Genomic DNA, 21,169 nt, shown 5'->3' with positions numbered 1-21,169 from the left:
AATCGCATGACGCATTTGCGGGTTTGCTTCTTCCTTTTCTTCTTTCGTTTCTTCCTCAATTGCATTCCCACAATGGCTGAAGCTCTGACAACTACTGATTTGCAAGGCGCCCTGCCCCTCGTTGCTCGGGGTAAGGTTCGCGACTTATATGAAATTGACGACAAGACTCTACTGTTCGTCGCAACCGACCGCATCTCCGCCTACGATGTGATCATGGAGAATGTATACTCTATTCTTTCACTCCACTATGGCCTCTTCCAGTCAATTCATGGATATGACGAGAAACTAATAATGGTATCTTCCAGGGTATTCCCAACAAGGGAGTTCTTCTCACCCTCTGCACTCGCACATGGTTCAACGCTCTGAAGGAAGCCGTCCCCTCCCTACGCACACACTTCATCACTCTCGATCTCCCTCCTCAAATTCCCGAGTCCTTGCGCCCCGTTCTCCAGAACCGTAGCATGCAAGTCCGCAAGCTTCGCATTCTCCCCATTGAAGCCATTGTCCGTGGATATATCACCGGTTCCGCTTGGAACGAATACAAGAAGTCTGGCACCGTTCACGGAATCAAGGTCGCTCCAGGTCTTCAGGAGAGCCAGGCTTTCCCCGATGGTCCAATCTACACTCCTAGCACAAAGGCAGAGCAGGGTGAGCATGACGAGAACATCCACCCGGATCAAGGTACGTTACGCACAGAAAGGAGTGACAAATATTCTCTGAGTTCTTCATTGTGGAAAGCTAACTTGGCAATGTGCAGCTGCCGCTATTCTTGGAGAATATGCCTCTACTGTTGAAGCGCTTGCTGTGCAATTGTACAAGGTTGCGCACGAGTATGCGCTCAAGCGCGGGGTCATCATTGCCGATACTAAGTTCGAGTTTGGTGTCGACGAGGAGACCAACGAGGTTGTGCTTGCCGATGAAGTCCTGACTCCCGATTCATCTCGATTCTGGCCCAAGGATTCCTACGCTGTCGGTCGTGGTCAGTCAAGCTTCGATAAGCAGTTCCTGCGCGACTGGCTTGTTGCCGAGGGTCTTAAGGGTAAGGATGGTGTTCGGATGACCGAGGAGATCCAGCAGAAGACCGCTGAGAAGTACAAGGAGGCTTGGGAGAAGATCACTGGCGGTAACTAATTTACCAAGAATGGGGCGAATGCCTTTCTTTAGAGATATATGAAGCTTAGATGTGAAAACGATAAAATGAGAATTTTCGAAGTCATGTTTGGAATGAATATATTTGTCCGTGTTATCAACTAGTTGAAGCTGAAACAATTATTCTTTAATTTAATGTACAATACACGCAAATCGCAATTGAAAAGAACGGAATATATGGCTATCTCGAGTGCCATCACTCATCCCACTCCGAACGAAGACCCCCCTAAACCCTTTTTTTTCGTCTTGGATTTCTGCTGGTCATCGGCATCCTTCTTATGCATCTTAGATGCAGCCCAACCCGTACGAACACCTTCGTCAACAGGGAGTGCATCACTTCCGCAGATGCGCTTATCATCTGCAGCATCCAACTCGTCCATACCATTCGTCGCCCAGATCTTATGAATACGCAGGTCAAACGGGCCGTCGATACGATCTGTGAGACCAATACCAACACTCTTCACCCGGTTCCGCATGATAGACGTCTGCGGCTCTACCACGTATCCAAAATTTGTCCGAACAAACGAGTTCAACGGCAATAGGACAGTCTCCCAGCCTGTTCCGCCGGATGTCGTTGCTGAAGAGGAGGTGGAGATAATTGTGGACTCGGGAGGGGCGTCACCTAGTGCTTCTGGAATACCACGAGGGTACATTTCCTTCATGTGCTCACGAGAATCTGACGAGGTGGAACTGCGCGATGAGGGCTTTGGCGTACCGCGCACGCGATGGTGTCGGGTATACAATCTGTGTTGGTGGATATCGGTGTCAACGATGGAATCCGTTTGAATATTCACGGTGTATCTTCTGCCATCGGACTTGATTCGAAGGGCAAGGTAGGAGTAGGGGTCTAGATCCCAGTAGAGTCGGCCAAAAAGCCAGAAACCTCGATCTTGATTGCGGAATGCGGCATATCCTATTCGACATCAAGTACAGTTAGCTCGAGCCCGACCATTTATTTTACCATATAGAACTGGTGCGTACCGGTTCTGTCGACGCGGAAATTCGGTGGGAGCTTTGTGGAAATCTTGCCATGGAATCGAGCATGAGGCGGGATATTCGCTGAAGGTAGACCGGGCTCGTAATCCAAACTGGCAGTGCTATAGCCACCTACCACACGGTCGGCCATAGTCTTACACCCCTCAACGGAGGATTTATCTTCAAAGTCGAGCAGGGTATACGCTTTTGTCGGTGTCTGCATGCCTTCGGCATTGAAGGCTAGAACAACGTCAGTTTGCGAACGAGAGGTCTGCACTGGGTTAGAGCTTCTGCGGTACCATATTTTGCGAGGCGGCCAAACTCATCGGCGCTACGCTTAAGAAAGCCGGCCTGAGAGGCCAATCTTCTGGTGGGAAACATGATGAGGCGCGGAGTTGTGAAGTTGAAGCTGCAGTGGCGTGAAGACGGACGGAAAGGACCGGGCGCCGATCATCCGCGATAAGATAATGCAGTCCAAACCCTAACTGGAGCTGAAATATTTACACTTGCTATACAAGTTGAAGTCTTAGAAGATGATTATTCGTGTAATTAAACAATCTCGAATGTAATCCGCAGTGGTAGTTTGCCGTACTCTCGTAGAAATACCAGGTAGTAATGGCTAAGTTAGCTCGTATTGCGCAACCTACATGATGCTCAAGCAAAATACGTACTAAGTATACTAAGCGGGAATTGGAACTTCGACTTGAAGCTATCAGAGAACTTTCTTAATAGCGCACTAATACATCATTAGTATATTATTAGTGCGCTATTGACTAAATTACTGGCCGAGGCTCGCCCGGTCTAGAATCAGGGGAGATAATAAGGCATGTATTTAATCAAACCATGATACACGGTGCATCATGGTGTGGACAACATGATATACATTGGACCGAGAAAGTATAATCGGACTCATATTATATAGACCTGAAAATACTGTATTATGCAAGTACCAATTGTAGCACGTCATAATTCTTCGTAGTGATCGCTAGACTTTGTGATAATATACAGAGTTTGGGTGCTAAATCACCAGGGCCAAGCAAATGTTCCAGGAGACTTGCGAATGGCAACAAATGTCCCTCGATTTAAGGTGATTACAATCTGATTACATAGTACTAGTAACTTCAAGGGGTATGGCAGCGAAGGTTCTGCCGTACAGCCGTTCCAAGGTTCTCCAGAGAGATATCTAGTACTATATGGAGTTCCAAGCAAATATATCAGTAACCTACGCATGACAAGCGTCACCACCTTGCTAACTTTTGAATTTTTTTTCTCATTATAAAATCAATTGTGCGCATAGTCTCTTATATTCAAGGCTTATTTGAGGTGTAATATCCCTTTTTTGGTCGAAATCGGATGGCAGTATGATTGGAAGAGGTCGCGCATATTGTTTGATATCGGACATATAGAATATCATAAAATTTTCATACACGCAACGGAATATTCCACTGTAGTACAACTGCCGCTTTTTGTCAAAACTGTACTTGCGTTGGTAATTAGCGCTAGCCTCCTGTCTCAAGTGATTGGTCTCCAGGATGAAGCTTTGGTTGACCCGGATTTCCCTCGGCTTGCGGCCAGCCCAGCAGAGGCTTAGTACTTACATTTTTTCCTAAATAGGCGTCGGAGATCTCAAGAAGAATAATTTTCGCGCAAGAATGTCTGTGAGGGACTTCTGCGGTTTTCCTTTCCCATGCATCCATCTTTTTCTTGAGACCAACGAATTTTTGCTGTTTTTGCGGAGAATTTGCTATATTTGTTAACGCCAACCCCATACCCTAGGAACACACTCTTTTATTTATTGGAATTTTGTGATCACAGCCTTCAAAACCATGATTTCTAACGAGCCTACCGTATATTATCCCATCCGGGCAGATCGCCAGTCAGAGACACCCTCAGCCAAGAACGCGCAGGGCCTATACCCTCCCGATGCTTGTCTCTTCGTTGGAAAGTAGGTGTCCATATCCCTTAGACATTCTAAAATTTATCTAACCATTTCACAGTATCTCTTCGAGGCAGTCGAAAGAGCAGCAAGAAAAGGACTTGGAAGCAATGTTCACAATATACGGTCGTTGCTATCCAAAAGTGAAGGTCGATAAGCACAAAGGACTGCCAGGTGCATTCGTACAATTCGTGGTATGTTGCTCATCCTGTCTTTCATCTCCTGATTAATTAGATAATTAACTCTAATTCTCATATAGAAAATAGAACACGCTACAAGGGCCTTGGAGCTAAATGGGAAAACCCTGCACGATCGTCCTCTGAGAATAGAGCAATCTAAAGGCCAAAGTGAGTATCCCTTCCACACATCTCAATAATTGCAAAACTAACTATTACAGGAACTGGCTGTCTGTTCCTTCGATCAGGTACTCCCATTACTGAGGATGCAGCAAGAGACACTCTCCAGGGCCATGGTGCTCTCCAGGGTCTTTGCGTCGAGGAATGCACACTTTTTGGTCACAGCGACAAAACAGCAGCTTGTATAGTTACATTCGCATATGTGGAGGACTACAACGATGCAGTCAAGGTATATATCACTCAGTTTCAACTCTTTCTTCCGAACTCTGTGTTACTCACATTGTTTTAGAACTTTCAATCGAACAGTCAATACTGTTTACAGAAGACCGATCTTGAGAAAAACCCATTTGCCGACGGCGGCAAACCTATCTTGAACTGGCAACCCGGTGAAAACCGCACGGCTCATATTAATGGAAATGCGTCCCATCGTAGCGGCCCTTCGAATTATAGGGGTCATGACCGGGGAGGCTCAAGATTCTCTCGCCACCCGCTCCAGCGTGACAGTCAGCTTCAATACTATCCAGAGGGCTATCAGAATCATGAAGGAGGGCAGCGGTATCCTATTTATGCTCCTCCTGTCTCGCAGTTATTCGTTCCAGCATCCACCCAGTCTCATGGCGGAACCAGACTAACAGGAGAAGCTCCCCCATTTATACCCTCGCAATATCATGGTCCCCAGGCACCAGAGACACCCTATCACCATCCACAAGTAAATGGATACAATACCGACAACTCCAGCTACGTTGCCCCAAGCATGGGCCCGAGAAGACGAGATTCTGGATATAGTCAAGGGCATCAAGTGGACGAAGGGCCAATGATCGTCAATGGCCACCGCGAACCCATAAATCCACGGCCCTTGCCAAACAACTACGATACTCCATATATGCTTCTAAATGGTCGAGTGTATGGACTGATCGATCAGCCAATGGACTATGACCCACGGTATTCAGGACAATATTCGGGACAGTATCAAAGACATCACCAGGAACCGTACCCTTGGGAACCATACTACCAGGAACCATTTCATCACAGACAATATGCACAGGAGCAATATCGACTACCATACCATCAGGGACCAGGAAACCCCATGCCAGAACCAAATAGGCCATACAATCCACATATGAATCCAGAATACCAACCAGTACAGCCACCAGCTCAGCTAGCTCAACCAGTCAATACAGATTCCGCCCCGAAAGAAGCCAGCCACACAAACGGAGAGCCATCATCGAACACCCAGCATGAGACAAGCCCAGCACCAGAGACAAAGTCGAGATCAAATCCAAATTCAGACTCAGAGCAAGAGACCTTGGTAAATGACAGTGACGAAACGGAATCGGCTGAAGACAATGCCTCGGACTCTGGAGATCACACCGACGCAGTTACTGAAATCTTAATCAAAGATAGAGAGGAAGAAGAGGGTAATGGGCAAGAAGCGGATTCAGCATCTGCCAAGTCAGGCCAGTCAGACGAGACCGTGACACAACACTCTGTGTATGGACACCTTGACGAAGCTGCCAAAGAACATTATACCAACGGGGTAGGACTAGCGGAGAGAAGGGCAACGAATTCTTCAAGTTGTCCAGCCTCGCTGGCTAGCACACCGTCACTGGCAAGCACACCAACACTCAATGACAGTTCTTTCACTGCTACTGGTCGATCTATAGCTGATTTGGTTCGGGAGGCAAATATTGAGCGTGGCCTCAATTGCGATGATAGTACACTCGAGGAGGTTACTCGGTATTTCGAGCAGGAGGAAGAGGAGAAACGGGGGCGTTCAAAAGAACGGGGGAAATAGAGCAAGAAGAAATTGCTTTTTTTTACTGTGATTTATTGATATCTTTGTGATGTTTTTGTTAAGGAGTGTTGATTCACTTTGTTTCTTTGTTTCTTTGCTTGTTGATATTATTCAATCTTGGGCTAGCTGGGGGTGTCATATTTGATATTGTGTTGTTACTGGGTGTTGCGTCTGTACTTTGCACGATTTGTCTTGCTTTACACAATTGTCTGTTATTTGACTATCTCTTTCTACCTCTGTTCTCTTTTTTCTTTCAATCTTCGAATGCTTTCTCTTGTATGACCTTTTCTATTTTGAAGACATGTCGGTTATCTACTTCCTGTACGAAACGAAATCATGTATTGCTAATAACTGTTACAATTCAAATCAATTGATTGTTTTTTGATTTGAAGGCCACTTCAAAGCGTGAAGTAATCTCCAGTAAAGAAATAATAATAATACATCGTAGAAGAAAGGAATATCACAACAGACCACTCAGTCCAAATTGAGACACAATCACCATTTAACAAGAAGCACTGCTGGGAACATTCTTGCACTTGTCACTCTTCTTACCACCAGTGACCTTAACACCGCTCCAGTTCCAACCACTGCAAGCACCAGAGGCGCAGAGGACGTAGACATCGGTGGCCTTACTGTCGACGGAGCCGTGGACGTTGTTCAGGGTGAGACCGGTGATAGGGACTCCATTGGTGGGAGTACCGGTAGGGCTACCGTTCTTGTAGTCCTGCTGGATGACAACGCCGTACTTGGTGATACCGGAGAGAGTGATGTCCTTGTAAGTGACACCCTTGACGGAACCAGTGGCGCCGGAGACGGTCTTGATGCGGACACCTTTGATGAAATTAGCCAGAGGAATCGAGGGAAGAAGGTTGCATGAGGTGAGAAGAGTGTACATACCATTCTGGGAGTTGCTAATGCTGCTGTTTTCGATGGTGACAGTGTCGACTGTGTTATCGGAGCGTCCGCCGACGGATCCGATGGAGATACCGTGTCCACCGACACACTTACCACCGTAGAACTTGATGTTCTGCAAAGAAGAGTCAATTAGTAAAGATTATCCAGTCTATTAAAGAATCTTCTTACCTTTCCGGAGTTAACAGCCAGGCAGTCATCTTGGTTGTGGACAGTAGGGTTGTTGATGTGAATGTTCTCGCTAGAACCAACATCAAAAGCATCAGTGTTGTGACCACCCTTGCTATCACCATCCTTGTTATCGATATTGATCTTGTTCAGGGTAAGGTCATTAGCACCGTTGATGCTGAAGACCTGCACGGGCGAGTTCTTAATGTTGATATTGTTGATGTGCGAGCTGATCATCTTGTGAGCATAGAAGAACTTAGGCTTCGTCTTGCCACCGTTGGTACCCTTTCCATCCCACCAACGAGCACCATCACCATTAATAACATGGCCGGAAGCACCTTCGACAGTGATATCGGTTCCGGAGACAGAGATGAGAGGACCCTTCCACTCCTTGTAGCCGAAGGTAGTCTCACCCTCGAAGATGACCTTGGTTCCCTTCTTCAGACCTGTCAGATCGAGAGTCTTGCCGGCGGGGACTTGGATGTTGGAGAGAGTAATGGTCGAGCAGGAAGTCTTGGACTTCATGGCGGACTCGGCGCCTTTGGAACCGGAGAAGGTACAGCTAGAGCGGGCTTCCAGGTCAGCTGGTGCAGCCTGGACAGAGGCGGCACCGAGCAAGCCGATGAGGCACAATTTGAGGTTGGGCATCATGGTAAATGGATGTATTCCTTGTTGATTTCAAAATGGAATGAGTGATGACAGGGATTTTCCTGCGCTAGGGACACCATTTTATATCCTGACCATTGGGTCTACTGATACAATTGACAACTTCTAGAATCATAATACTCAGAATCAATTAGGATTAGATCAGGGATTTCAATATATGGGCTATATTATCCGCAGGTTGCCGAATATTATTACATTGAGAAGTGGATACCAAAAAGAAGTTTTTCATCCAATACTATCTCCCTCCTTGATAACATGGTACACTCAGGTTCGTGGCTTTTGTTTCAGTTTCGAACCAAATCGTTAGCCTTACGGGGAGATGACCGGTTTAGGGATAGTCAGAATCTAAGGTGAAATGCAGGCTTAATTGGTGTTTTCGGTCTTTGGATGGGCTTGGGTAGACTTGTTTCGGAGCAAGACATAAGCTAGCCCTAAGTGGGGAGTCAATATAGAGATCTGGAGGGTCCTCGGCGGCAAATCTTCGGGTTGCATAGTGGTGGTAGGAGATTCTACTAGTGGATTGCTTCGATTGCTTCCTTGGATTGTGAAGAAATCTCTAGAAAATCCACATGTTTCAAGGGACTTAGAGTAGTATAGAAAGGGCACATCAATGGATTGTTGGTAGACACTACAAGATAATAGACTCTGGACAGAAAGCGCAGCGTCTTTACGCACATATTATCGATCTCGAGAATTCAAATTTCATTCGTGAAGAAGTAACAAAGTCCTAGATGCTCAACATACAATCAATTGGGTATTGAGCGGCGATAAGACAGTTTTTAAACCAAAAACGAAATCACAAGATGAAATATGAAGGACTTGACTTAATTAGTCCTACGCCGAGACAACGCCAGAACCCGGGATTTGTAAACAAAGTACGTGATATGTACAAGAGTGCGAAGATGCAAATGTGAGCTTATTTCCCGGATGCCGAAAGTACAACGGACAGAAAATCAGAAAGCCTGGAACAAGCGTACAGAAAAGGGGGCGAATGTGAGCTGATGAACAAAAAGAAAGCCAACGGCAGGTGTCATGGAAGGTGTTTCATTGACATAATATGTAATGTGAGTTCCCAAAACCGAGAAATTCTTTGGCTGGAACGAGTAATCGACGATGCAAAAATGCTAAATAACTAATGACAGGAGAGACGCTCGATTTGACCTGGCGCTCCGAAATGCAGATGAAATGATTTGAGTCGGGAAGAGAGATCAAAATAATGAGATGAGAAATGGGGGGGGGGGGGTATCGTCGGAAGGAGTTGAATTCGAAATGTGAAAGGAGGGGGGGGGGGTGTATACTGCAATCACAGTTCAGCTTTATATTAGACTCGAACACGCCTAGCATCGAAATAGCTCAGATTAACAGCAGTGTCATTGACACCAATTAACGGCGCTGCATCTTCCAATAGCTCCCACGAGCGAATTGGGTAGGGCGCACCAATTCGGCCACGATGTTCAATTCGCAATCGATTGAGCATGCAGTTTGAGCTTTCCGCTAAGCCGGTTGATGATGCCTGTAGCGGGGCTGGCTGCTGTGGATATGTGGAGCTTCCAGGGTAATTTGCCGATGTTGGGGTCGGAGTCGATGCAGAAGCTGCAGGGGAAGGAGCCGAGGCTGACTGTAGAGCAGCAGAAGAGGTAGGGTCGGACATGGGTCCAAGTAGATAGAGGAAGCGTGTATCGTTTTGGAGTGGGACGAAGGGTGGGCATTTTTCTTTGAGAAAGCGTGCACATTGGAGACGAACTTCGTCAGGGAAAACGTCGATTAAGGAAGCAGCAACGTCAAGTGCGTGGGTCTGTAACAAGATTCCTGGACAGGGGCGGTAACCCTCGGTGGCTCCAGGTCGGGGGAAGTAATCAGCCCCTGGGAAAAGGCGAAGGATTTCACCCGGAAGACGAGACAATGCGATGCAGAATATAGATATTAATAATCGACTTTGTTCCTGTACGGATCCAGGCTTCAACGATGGAGAGGGTTGCATGAACGAAACACGATGAAGAACCACCATGCGCAAGAGTGCAGAGAACCAAAAAGCGAGAGACCGCTCAAACTGAGATCTTCCTTTACAGGAGGAAACTCCTGGACGCTTCTCTGCGCTATTATGAGACTTGGGCTGGAGTGTCAATATCTTTTGGAGCAAAGCATCCATCTTTTCAATGATAGCCGAACCAACAGCTGGAGTCCCAGAGTCGGGAATGCTACCAGCAAGCTCTTCGATGATGGTGAGGTATAACTTGGCTGTTTCAAGGGTACCCATGTTTCGTGGAGACGACGCAGTTTCAGTCGACTCTTCCAGTAGGGGAACCGCGAAGAACTCTTTTTCAGCACGTTCGCGTATTTGACGGACAGCATCTGGATTCATCAACGCAACAAGATCCACCCAATGATGCTTATGCGAGCTTGAGTCTGCCACGACCGTTTTGAACATCGCATCAACAAATTTGTCTTTAGACTCATGTCCAGAAGCAGCATTGAAGAGTACTTGAAGTTTCAACTGGGAAAAAGGCAGCGAAAAGTCATCTGTTGTACTGGCGAGTTTTTCAATATCGGGCACAATTGAACCGTGTCCAACCGAAGACTTGGAGCCTACTTCAGCGGTTTCATCCCCACTTGAGCGTTGTTCAAAGTCGGGGTCAAGCAAGACATCAAGCGCCTTTTGAATCAAGGCGAGTGCTGCTGGATGCTGGCTAAGAAGCCTTTGTACACATTTTGGATCCGAGCACTTGGGGTTTCGAACTAAAAGCTCAAGCAACAATCGGACCATAGCATTCTCCAATTTGACGCGTTGAGATGCAGACGTTGAGTTTGATGCATCAAGGGCAGCAGCAGCACTGCAGACGATGCCAAGGGCCTGTTCGGAGTCCTTAGAAAGGAACTCCTGCTGCGCGAGTCGGAACCGATATGAGACCTGTTGGGTAAAAAAAATTAGAAAAAGAGTAGTTTGAGAAATATTAGATATGAAGACTTACCAAGTCAAGGCACCCATCGTTTTCTGTGCGAGTTACAAGAAGCGCGACAAGATCCGCTGGAAGGCTCGCGACGTTAGGAATTGCCTTGGCAGAGTAGGATATCCTTTTCACCAAAGACAAGAAAGACCGAATAGTAACACATCCAACTCCAATGAGAGGTGGTAGGATACGAAGCAATGTACAACGATCAGCAGCTCGGAGATGACTGCAGACCCAGCGAGCAAGGATTCCATCGAAATGTTTCGGCTGGAAGGATCTTAGCTGGGCCAGATATCGACAGGTATCATTTGCAGACAACTGAGCCTTATCATTACCTGATTCCAGGTGTTTGGTCAAAGTATTAAATATACTGTCCAACGTCGGCTCATCCATGATATTACCAGACAAAAGAAAATGATCTAGTTTCTCACGGAACAAGGGGTCTGCGTCTCCAAGGGAGTCGGGAATATGGTCGGAAACCGGCGACGACGCAGCTATAACTGACCTGTTCTCCATACGGGAGAGGTCCTGACGGAGAATGGCGACAGTGTTCATTTTCGTTCGGAATTCGCATTCCGAGTTCAATCAACGAGAACATCAGGTCTAGGTTCGGCATACCAAACCGTTTTAGACCAGCGTATGCATCTACAATCTTTCGATAAAGGTCGGAAGTTGCGCCAATCGCGCACAGAGACTCGAAGTGGCAGTTTGTCGTATCAGCGATGGATGCAAGGACTGTATAATCTTCCGAGGTCGAGGTGATTCTTAATATATCGGCGAGCATTGATATATCGCCAAATGTCTCCAAAATATCGCGAACTATATAGAAATCGTTTGGTGAAATTGCAGAGATGAGTGGGACCTTGTCATTGGAGAAAGCTGTTCGCAGACTGGAGTGGGTGGCATCCCGAGTATACCCAGCTACCGCACGTCGTAACCATTGGCAGACATCGGCTTTGACAGCCCAACTGAGCTTTGCAGGCAAAACTTCAATAGATGATTCTGTTTCCATTGGCATGTCGAATATAGCTGGAAGGCGACGAGAAATCAAGTCTTTGACGTTGGTGATTGTTGTAGTTTCTCCCGAGGCAGAGAATCCCATGCGCGTCAACAAAGTACCACGAAGATTGCTAACATGTTCTGGAAGTCGGCCAACAGGTAGCTGAACGATCAATCCAACATCGCAAGGACTATCCTGTGGCTAGGCCTTGGATTAGTATTCGAAATAGCTCTTAGCAAGGAACCGGCATGAAACTTACAGTTTTTGGTTCGCCCGACGCAGAGCTCGTGATACCCTTTGCCATCAACCATTGAAGGTAACGACCAACCGAAAAAGTCTGTGACCTGACAAGCTCGGATATAGCATGATAAATATTGTCAATATTTAGTTTCTTGGAACTCCCGGTTTGTGTGAGAAAAGCAATTATATGGTCATCAATGTCGACTCCCGATGCTTTCCATTTCCGCAAAAGTCGAACGCCAATATAAACCCGGCAAGCACCATGACGGAAAGGCGTAGCAAGCCACTCCAATAGCTTTGCGACTAAAATGGCTCTATTGCTTATTCCATCAAGGCAGGCAGACGAGACCGAAGCTATGTCAAGTGTAGACTGGATCGAGTCCAAAAGTTGAATAACTCGTTTTTGTGGCGAGCCTTGACCGGCCTGCTTCGATTGTCGCGGTCTATGCACCCGTGCGTTACGTTCCGCAAGGCTTTGAAATAAGATACGATCCGGTTTTTGTTCCAAATTAAGACATGACGACACTTGAGATTTGTACAGATCCCATGAATTTGGCAAAACCAGGGATGAAGTATGTTCGCGAGCCAACTTTGTGATAAAACGGGTAAGTCGATCCACAAGAGGTTTGAGAGTGTTGAGTTGGACTTCAGTGGTCTGTGAGTTAGGGTTAGCATCGGCCATGCAAGAAAGCGCTGTTTTGGGACCTAGTTTACCTGTCGAAGCTTTTCAAGTAATATTTCAGCCAACTGTCGTCCTCGTCGTCTGTATCGCATTATGTTGTTCCAGTATATACCGAGCATCAATAGCCAAATGGGAACGGTGGAAATGGAAGCCGCCTCAAAAGATGAAAGAAACCATTCTAAGAAATTATCATGGTCTAGCAAGTTCTCAAAGAATAACCGCGCAGTCAGCCCAACCACATAAGTCATCTTACTTTTCCAGTTCAATGACTTTGGAGAGTTGAATACACCCTCCACGAACTGTTGAACATTGCAGGTCCAGTCTCGTACCCATTTTGCCTCCAACCCGACAGCAAGAGCACCACTAGTGCCCTTTCTTTTGAAGGCTCGGATTTCATTAGCCCCCACACATTTCGCAAGCCAGACTGCCCGTGCCACCGGAATCCATTTGCCGAGGCACTGGTCCAGCAGAACCTTGCCTCTGATACCATGCGGGATGGTTCTGCTGAGACGTCGCAAGGGCACAGACGGATTGGCTAGATCTCGTAGCCAGCCCTCTCGCTTATTGTCGGTGAGTGTGACTCGGGGTGGAGGCTTGAATGTTGACGGAGCATGGACAGTACTGTGATTCTGTCGCTTCTCTAGCACAGCCGTGAAGACGTTGGACAGCATTTGGAGGCCAGCACGGTGCTTAAACTGGGTATATAATGCGGGGCGGGCTGTATTGGATTCATTTTGAGAGACTTGTGTACGATCATAGTATCCTTGTTTGGCGGTTTGTTCGTTAAGAGTGTCCTCGGGATGATGTCCAGTCCATGGCGCGAAATCGGCAACACCTGTAAGATGAATTGTTAGACATATCATCAAGCCTCGGTCTCAGTCGGTCAATGTACTTACGATCGCCTTTGATTTTCGGCGCCGCGGAGGGAACCTGAATGCGATAAGGTGTTGTTTGGACCTTGGTATCGGGCAAGAATTCCTCATCGACTTGAGTACCCGCATTTCGCGAACGATCCTTAGGGGCATTGGTCCACGGCTGAACAGGAAATGGAGGCGGCGATGCAGGCTTGGAGGGCGCGCCATCGGTTCGGCCTTCACTACCTGGAATCTCCGATATGACAGCTTGAAACGACCATAGCGGTCGGCCGCGCCAAGTGACTTGTTGTCGCGGACCGGCGCTCCCCGGTGTATTTCTTGTTTCCGCGCTATTCGCCGTTGTCGCGGTATCCCCCAGATTTGATGATCCAGATACATCGAGTCGCGGTCGTTTCGGTGGTGGTTCTCTATCTTGCGATTCGGGCCCGCCACCGGTTAAGTCGATGGCGATCGGCTGGCGGGAACCCGGTTGCGAGGAATCGACTGAAGGATCGGGTTGAGCAGGGCCACCGTTGAGCGAGCGCATCGGGTGACCCCATGATTGGCCGCCAGCAGAGGGATGGGGGATCATCTTAGGCTCATGGTGTCTTGTCCGAAGGGGGATCTATTTATCATCCGAAGAGTTGCGCAGGGAAAGCCTGGGAAGGAAGGACGAAAGGCGAGAGACACAAAAAGAGAGAGAGAGAGAGAGAAATTGAAGATAGACCGCTAGAAGGGAGAGAACAGTATAGGAAGAGGACGACTTGGGTGTGTGGGGGGGGAATGTAATCAATTGATACAGATGCGAGGTCGATCGATTCCAAGTGCCAACTCTCACGACATGCGGTGTTCACGGGGTGTGATAAGCAAGTATCGGGGCCTGAGCGGACAAATAGCAACTCGTCCAATGGCGATTTGAAACGAAATTTGTTTGTAGCCGACAGGGAAGAATGGGAGAGAGAGAGGGGGGAAAAAAGAATATAAAATAAAAAGAAAAGAAAATGGAGATCGAAAAGACGAAAGAGTAGGTGTGTATGTATAATGAGAAATGATGCTGGGGGGATAACGTAAGTCGGCTCGAATCAGCCGTCCTCCTCCGGGGGCTCCACCGGATCGACGGAATTTCAAAGTGGTTTTTTTGTTTTTCTTCTTTTCTTTCCTTGAGAGTCCCTTGGCTGCGTGGCGTGGTGTGGTTCGATTGTCTGATTTCGGGAGTTGGTAGAGGCAGATGTGATAGAGTGGAATATGAGATTGGTATTATGGCGATCAATTTAGCTGCTACTATTCCTGCTATTCTTGAATCTTGTAAATGTTTATGTATACTCCCTTTGTCCGGTGTATGAAGTATAACTACTATGTATGTAGATAGGAGTAGTACATGAGTAACTCGTAAATCTATGGAGTACATCAATCTCAAAAATGGATATATCCAGACATGCAGTGATAACTAACTACTACTCAATACCTAGTATAGTAATATAACTGTTGTATTTATTTACTCTGTATTAGCAGACTTAACTATTTACCAGGTAACTTATTAGCATGCTATCATTGATACTACAGAGTAATTAAGTCTTGGATGTACAATCTCGGACTCTCCTCCGTAGTTTCAATTTCTAATTCTCCCCTTTTCATTCTGATACCCCTTTCTCCCTCTCTCTTAACCTCGGAACATTCTTCTTAAATTTACCGACCCCTTCATCTTCTTCAATCCCCGTCGGTGTTTGGTGACGTTCTTGGCCCAATATCATAGTCTATCCGTCGCATCTCCCTTCCATAATCGGCCCATTTGATCTTCACAAGGCGACCCTTGGACCACGCGGAATCAAAGCCTTGTTTTTACCCCGTCGCCCGTGCCCAGCTGCGGCTGGACATGTCAAGATTTGATCAATCTAAATGTACATAAGCATGTACAATGTACAGTGCTCTCAATCCCTTTGAACTCGGTGGATTTGTTTCCCTGTCATTTAGCCTGTATGCCCATTTGGCAACCCCCCCCCCCCGTTCGGCACCCAACCCGCTCTTCTCAATGTTCTCCGAGGACGTCCACATTCCGCACTATCGGCCCACCGTCGGATGGCTGCATTATTGCCATCGTATCAGCTGAATTTTTCCGAACCCGGTGGGTCATGGTGGTACCATCAAGCAATCAGTATGCACCTGCTGGCCTTCAATCCTCTATCAATGGCTGGCACGGTGGCCGAAATGGTAAGGATGTTTGCCGTCGGCGAAGCTCAGTTGGCAATGAAAGATGCTGTGCTTGCAGGATGCAAGGAGGTCGGATGCATGTGCGACCAATCCAGACTCCTACTTCATCTGCAGCATGTCTGGCAACGTCTCACCGACCATTTCGGAAGTGAGATCGTCCCCAGGTTTCGGCGGGTCGCCCTGCAAGTATGCGGTGATAAGATGTGCCTCGCGGGGCCTCGCCTGGGCTAATCTGTCCTCGCCTGTCCCCGATTTGCATACATAGTTCCAGTCGTAACTCGGTAGTCATCCTATAGCAAACAATAAATGAGAAATAGCAGCAGGTCATCGGTCGTAATCTATGTAATTCCTAGTGTAATGTACTTTTGTACGATGTAGAAGAGTGGCCGTTGACAGCCTGACTCTTAAGGCCACCTTCCCCGGCAACTCGCAATTCGCCGGGGATTGCCTTGGCGGCCATTCCATTCTGTTCTCTCTCCTATCTCCAACTCCACGCAACAAGATGGCATCAACCAAGGATATGCGGCGAGCGGATCTTGGTTCGTACAATGATCTCAATTCTTAGATGATAGAGACTGACGTGGCTCCAGCGATCCCCTATGTCGACCCGCCTAAGACCAGTGATGAGGCCGACATGTCCAGTATGCCACACCATCCCATAACTACCAAACCAGCACTGCATTTGGACCTAGAACTGGAGCTAGAGCTCATTGAGCAACTATTCTGATACGATGCAGGTACCATGTCGAGCACTATGCCTATGGCAGCTGTAGGTTCCTTCTCTTGCAATGCGAATGGAGTGTTGGGGTGAAGCAAGCTGACAATATTCTAGATGTTCACGCGCAACAGGTAAGCCGAGAGCGCACAGTTCACTTACTCGTCATCACAAGAATCGCGCTGATACCAATGTCTACTCTATAGAATGATTGGATGGTAAGGACACGAGATACCTAGTCTTCCGTTGGATCCGGCCTTTTCTGACACCATTGCAGGGTATCCTTTGTCTTCTCCCTCCAGTCCTGGCTAGCTGAGTCGCCCGATCAGAAGAAGAATGCTTCCACGCCGGCTTACATGTCGGTGCTGATGTCCTGTTCGTATTCATCATATCCCCACTGTGGTCAACTCATACTAACTTCCCCGTGCTCCTAGTGATGGCGCTGGTCGTTGTACGTCAATATTTCGATATATTCCGATCCTCCCGATTCTTAAGCTCCCCTCTGACTATCTGTGCAGACTTACTTCCCTATCTTCCTGCCTCCCCAGGCCCAGGGCGGTGTCGCCGCCCCAGCCCCCGCCTAATATTTCGAACCTCAATGATACCAGTACCTCAATACCAATGTGTTTAATTGTCGATTCATACTATCCACGTGGCTGGGATTGGACGGTTCAAACTACCGTCGAAACGTCCCTGTCGCGCTTCCAATCCGGGGTGATGGTCGTACGGTTGTTTTGACTCATGCTGGACCAATAATGGATGATGGTCGTACGGTTGTTTTGACTCATGCTGGACCAATAATGGATGGATTCATTTCTTGTAATTGTACTATGCTACCATTCGACATGTCTTTAAACAGCCTTAGTCTCTTCAAAATACAAGTGACTCATTCCAACTCGTACTATGTAGTCAACCTCTATTCTAATATCTGTACCTTCTTATACCTGTCTCCATAGTTACTTAATTCCAATTTAAACCAGTCATTGTGTCCGCTTAGTCACACACCGCCTTCACACGTGATGCTCTCAAAAGGCCCGTCGCTTTTGCCGCTGGGCTCTTCTTCTGATTCTTTCTGCAAACACCAGACCACCTCCGTCACTCCACACACGCCTGCGATCGCTCTATCTTCCAAGAGATATTGAATCTCCCCCCTCGCTCTCTTTACCAACACCGCTTTCAAGGGCCGTTTACGACAAAAGGCCGAGTTTATGTCCATCGAAAACCTCAAGACCTTCGGTGAGTTGGGTCGCCACCTACACCCCTCCCCCCCTCATGCCCGCATATTGTACCTGCTGCAACAAGATTCTCGAGCGGATGTGATGCAGTTATATGTGTAATATGAAGGGTTCTGCTCTTCGTCTTTCGCGTTTTTATATGTGATGAGAAGGGTTGTATCGTGCTACAACCCCCTCGTCGATCGTTGTGGCGGGGTAAAGTTTTGGTACCGACCTGCGGCTGACACATTCCTTCTTGTATAGACCCCTTCGCCGAAGCTGACGAAGACACCGGCGAGACTAAACAGTCTCAGAACTACATCCATATACGGATTCAGCGTACGTCTTTTCCTCTCACCTCGTCGTCGCCAGCCCTCGTCACGAGACCCGTGTTTACTCAAATATCGGACATGTGCTAACCAAATTTACTACAGAGCGCAATGGTCGTAAGACTCTGACTACAGTTCAGGGTCTTCCAAAGAAGTTTGACCAGAAGAAGATTCTGAAGGTCATCAAGAAGAAGTTCGGTATGTCTTTTCTTTCCTTGTCGTTGGTTTTTCACGCGACTATAAAATGTGAGGCTCAAGCACGTTCTGACGATTATTTCTTCAGCTTGCAATGGCACCATCGTTTCCGACACCGAGATGGGTGAGGTGATTCAGTTGCAAGGAGATCAGCGTAAGGATGTCCAGGAGTTCTTGACCGACAAGAAGGAAGGCCTTGAGCTGGATGCCAAGACCATCAAGGTATGTTCTTTGACACTCCTGCCCCCCCCCCCCCTATAATTCCAAACCTCACAAGACTAATATGACTCTTTCAGGTCCACGGTTTCTAAACACATCGCCATACCTTGTTCCGGTCCCTTCCCAGTCTATTGTTGCCCCGTGAGCGGTGGGATAGGAAGCACGCGATGTATTCCCCTAACCGCCGGCCGTGCGCACAGCCGGCCCACTCAGTCGGTCAAATGTGTTTTGCTTTCTGCTTCCACCACTCTGAGCCCGGCTTTCAGACTTGGGCCATTGTCAATATGATCCGCGCTTTCCCTATGTTCCAGCGATCGGTCCCAGCCTGATCGGCCAGAAATAGGGTGCTCATATCGGCATTTCATTAGTGTTTCTTTTCCAGAACGGGATCATGACGGAACGAGGCGTTGGTAGATACCCATATCTGCATAGACAGACGATGCGTTTTAACTTTTCCATTTCGCGTGTGTGTTTTTCTCTCTTTCATATTATTCTTTGATTCTATTTCTTTCCGATGGTACCCTGCGTCTTGCATGGCGAGACTAGTCGTGGGGTTTCTTAAGGAAGGGCGTGCCTTGGCATTTCTGCTCGTCTGATCGGTCTTTACCGTTTTCCTTTATTTCCCCTGGCTTTCTTTCCTTGCATTCTTTGCTATAGCTGCCAATCGGAATGAAATGACTGCCAGAAGAAGTACCCTCGGAACTAGAGCTCACTGCCAAGTAGACCTACTATTAGACGTAGACTCGAGGTGCAAGCTCTTACACGTAGTATAGAGCCCAAGATCACAAGTAAATGATATCGTTTCTCACCGGAACGCACGAGCAACACAAGTCACGCAGATTATATCCAAGCAAAATGGCAAACCAGAAACTAAATTAGATCTATCAAAGATCGATGTGTACAAAGCAAAGCAGAGCCGGGATTCAATTCAAGATATGCACCGTCCACAAAATGAAAAAAGAAAACAAGTTCCGAAATGTACAATTCGGCTCAATCCTCGTCCATATCAACGTAACACAGATTGATATCAACCAGGTCGAAGGAAGAAAGGCAGAAGTTCACAAAAAAAAAGGTATATAAAGATAGACGCCTAAGAATAACAAGCACACACAATAACACGGAAAACCAAATCACAGTAAAGTAAAAACCACGATGGAAAATGATATTCATAGTTCACCGGGATCAGCAACTCGCATTCGCAAAAATATCGCCACAGCCCAGTCCCAGAGTTTGCGCGTGATCACGAAAATAGGAACCTCCGGCTCATTCTCACGGGTTAAATGTAATTGCAGGAGAAGGGAAGATAAGCTGAGAAAACTAGCTGCAGAAACGACCAATAATGATGCTGCTGTTTCTCGTTTTATGGTTGCATGATTTTGGGTCGCGTGGTAAACGAAGGTTAAACTCTGGAAAAATGTTATTAGTATCACCCGTTGGAAATGCTGGAATTTGCCGATTGATAGGAAAGGACATACTGTAGTAATGGATATCCAAGCTGGAAGAAGAAGTCTTGGATCAGAAGATGCGCCGGAGAGATAAGTAACCCAAGAAGTAATGTATGCAATCAATCCATTTGTGGTCAAAAGACGGATTACCACCGCCGGAGGAGTGTAATTCAAAAGCCTGCAGGGAAAAGGAACAAATTAGTCTCGAGTCGGAAGGATAGAGAAGTTTCATAGCACAAGAACTTACCATCGAGACATCATACAATCTGCAAAGAAATAAGATAAATATGCGGATGCACAGCACTAGCAATTGAAATCAGCATCGGAATAGTCGAAAGCCATGAAATGAACCACATCAATGGCAACACTTCTACTTACCCACATAATGGCCAAAGCCACTTCCGTAACGCGAAACCTCCTCTCAACATCCCACTCCTGTCCCACGCTCCCTACAATCGCCGCCGTCCATCCTTCACGCCCCATCCCAGGCCGAATCTGCAACAATTCCGCCAAAAAGGTGAATGCGCATCGCAGCCCCCACCACGCAGCAGGCACTGTACTCAACGCCCGACAGACCAACAGAGGAATATACCATCTGCGATCTACCCCCCAATATGACAGCCACCCGGGGGTGAAGCGGCGAGGGACCAGCCTGAGGAGCATCGCTGCCGGGTGGGGTATGGGAAGTCGCGGAGGGCGGGACGGCGGTCGTCGCTGGTGAAGCCACTTCCTTGATGAATTGGGCCGCTGGGGCCGTTGCTGACGGTCGGAGTAAATCAGGGAATGTGCTGGCCCGGGTGAGATCTAGATCTTCGGGCTCGCGAGGCGATTCAGGTGGGGGAGCGTATGGTGGAGGAGATGCATTCCGTCGAGGAGCCAGCCTTGAGGAATCACGGCATATGCGGCCGGGGCGCAAGATTGGGTGTGGTTTGAGGCGATATGAGAATTGGCGCTAGAAGCGAATGAGTGATTGTCTTGCTCTTTGCTGAGTGGGCACCTTCTTTGCGTGGTTGTGTTGTTGGGTCTGGTGTTTGTGTAAGCTGGGGAGGCTCCTCCTGATGAATTTCGATCAAAACGTGTACAGAACGGCGGTGTCTTTCTGTCAGGGATATTCGTCGAATTTATTTGTCAACAAATTACAAGCCAAAAAATTTACAGTTCAA

General features: G+C 47.5%; 9 protein-coding genes across 9 annotated transcripts; 5 read left to right on the top strand and 4 right to left on the bottom strand.

Moving 5' to 3' along the window:
• Window positions 1-72: 72 nt before the first annotated feature.
• On the top strand, window positions 73-1,131 carry N7469_005458 (phosphoribosylaminoimidazolesuccinocarboxamide synthase; the record flags this gene model as incomplete). The annotated part of the gene is made up of 3 exons (XM_056644378.1): window positions 73-222; window positions 306-681; window positions 758-1,131. The coding sequence occupies 3 exons, from the start codon at window positions 73-75 to the stop codon at window positions 1,129-1,131; spliced, it is 900 nt and encodes a 299-aa protein (XP_056501192.1).
• Window positions 1,132-1,349: 218 nt separating this feature from the next.
• On the bottom strand, window positions 1,350-2,505 carry N7469_005457 (CIA30 family protein; the record flags this gene model as incomplete). Its single annotated transcript, XM_056644377.1, has 3 exons — window positions 1,350-2,062; window positions 2,131-2,364; window positions 2,424-2,505. 3 exons carry the CDS (start codon window positions 2,503-2,505, stop codon window positions 1,350-1,352), a joined length of 1,029 nt encoding a protein of 342 aa, XP_056501191.1.
• Window positions 2,506-3,950: 1,445 nt separating this feature from the next.
• Window positions 3,951-6,211, top strand: N7469_005456 (uncharacterized protein; the record flags this gene model as incomplete). The annotated part of the gene is made up of 5 exons (XM_056644376.1): window positions 3,951-4,069; window positions 4,122-4,254; window positions 4,320-4,407; window positions 4,458-4,645; window positions 4,706-6,211. The coding sequence occupies 5 exons, from the start codon at window positions 3,951-3,953 to the stop codon at window positions 6,209-6,211; spliced, it is 2,034 nt and encodes a 677-aa protein (XP_056501190.1).
• Window positions 6,212-6,713: 502 nt separating this feature from the next.
• N7469_005455 (glycoside hydrolase family 28 protein) lies at window positions 6,714-7,942 on the bottom strand (the record flags this gene model as incomplete). Its single annotated transcript, XM_056644375.1, has 3 exons — window positions 6,714-7,042; window positions 7,109-7,238; window positions 7,295-7,942. The coding sequence occupies 3 exons, from the start codon at window positions 7,940-7,942 to the stop codon at window positions 6,714-6,716; spliced, it is 1,107 nt and encodes a 368-aa protein (XP_056501189.1).
• A 1,336-nt stretch (window positions 7,943-9,278) lies between these two features.
• N7469_005454 (mediator of RNA polymerase II transcription subunit 12) lies at window positions 9,279-14,273 on the bottom strand (the record flags this gene model as incomplete). Its single annotated transcript, XM_056644374.1, is given in 6 exon segments — window positions 9,279-10,865; window positions 10,927-11,410; window positions 11,424-12,106; window positions 12,165-12,800; window positions 12,860-13,662; window positions 13,724-14,273. 6 exon segments carry the CDS (start codon window positions 14,271-14,273, stop codon window positions 9,279-9,281), a joined length of 4,743 nt encoding a protein of 1,580 aa, XP_056501188.1.
• A 1,592-nt stretch (window positions 14,274-15,865) lies between these two features.
• Window positions 15,866-16,120, top strand: N7469_005453 (uncharacterized protein; the record flags this gene model as incomplete). Its single annotated transcript, XM_056644373.1, has 1 exon — window positions 15,866-16,120. The coding sequence occupies one exon, from the start codon at window positions 15,866-15,868 to the stop codon at window positions 16,118-16,120; it is 255 nt and encodes an 84-aa protein (XP_056501187.1).
• Window positions 16,121-16,391: 271 nt separating this feature from the next.
• On the top strand, window positions 16,392-17,188 carry N7469_005452 (uncharacterized protein; the record flags this gene model as incomplete). Its single annotated transcript, XM_056644372.1, has 8 exons — window positions 16,392-16,428; window positions 16,480-16,530; window positions 16,627-16,658; window positions 16,722-16,738; window positions 16,811-16,822; window positions 16,882-16,979; window positions 17,039-17,055; window positions 17,123-17,188. 8 exons carry the CDS (start codon window positions 16,392-16,394, stop codon window positions 17,186-17,188), a joined length of 330 nt encoding a protein of 109 aa, XP_056501186.1.
• Window positions 17,189-17,812: 624 nt separating this feature from the next.
• N7469_005451 (translation initiation factor eIF1) lies at window positions 17,813-18,653 on the top strand (the record flags this gene model as incomplete). Its single annotated transcript, XM_056644371.1, has 5 exons — window positions 17,813-17,840; window positions 18,083-18,157; window positions 18,253-18,345; window positions 18,431-18,564; window positions 18,639-18,653. The coding sequence occupies 5 exons, from the start codon at window positions 17,813-17,815 to the stop codon at window positions 18,651-18,653; spliced, it is 345 nt and encodes a 114-aa protein (XP_056501185.1).
• Window positions 18,654-19,727: 1,074 nt separating this feature from the next.
• N7469_005450 (N-glycosylation protein EOS1) lies at window positions 19,728-20,566 on the bottom strand (the record flags this gene model as incomplete). The annotated part of the gene is made up of 4 exons (XM_056644370.1): window positions 20,385-20,566; window positions 20,254-20,309; window positions 20,037-20,184; window positions 19,728-19,967 (listed from the first exon to the last, which is right to left on the bottom strand). The coding sequence occupies exons 1-4, from the start codon at window positions 20,487-20,489 to the stop codon at window positions 19,728-19,730; spliced, it is 549 nt and encodes a 182-aa protein (XP_056501184.1). The 5' UTR covers window positions 20,490-20,566.
• Between the last annotated feature and the right edge of the window lie 603 nt (window positions 20,567-21,169).

The sequence above is a fragment of the Penicillium citrinum genome, assembly GCF_028827155.1.
Source record: "Penicillium citrinum strain IBT 23319 chromosome Unknown utg000004l:1.0-2404223.0:1.0-2405248.0, whole genome shotgun sequence".
Lineage (NCBI taxonomy): Eukaryota > Fungi > Ascomycota > Eurotiomycetes > Eurotiales > Aspergillaceae > Penicillium > Penicillium citrinum.
Note: the sequence above shows the minus strand (reverse complement) of the source record. Positions and strands in the feature narration are given on the sequence as shown.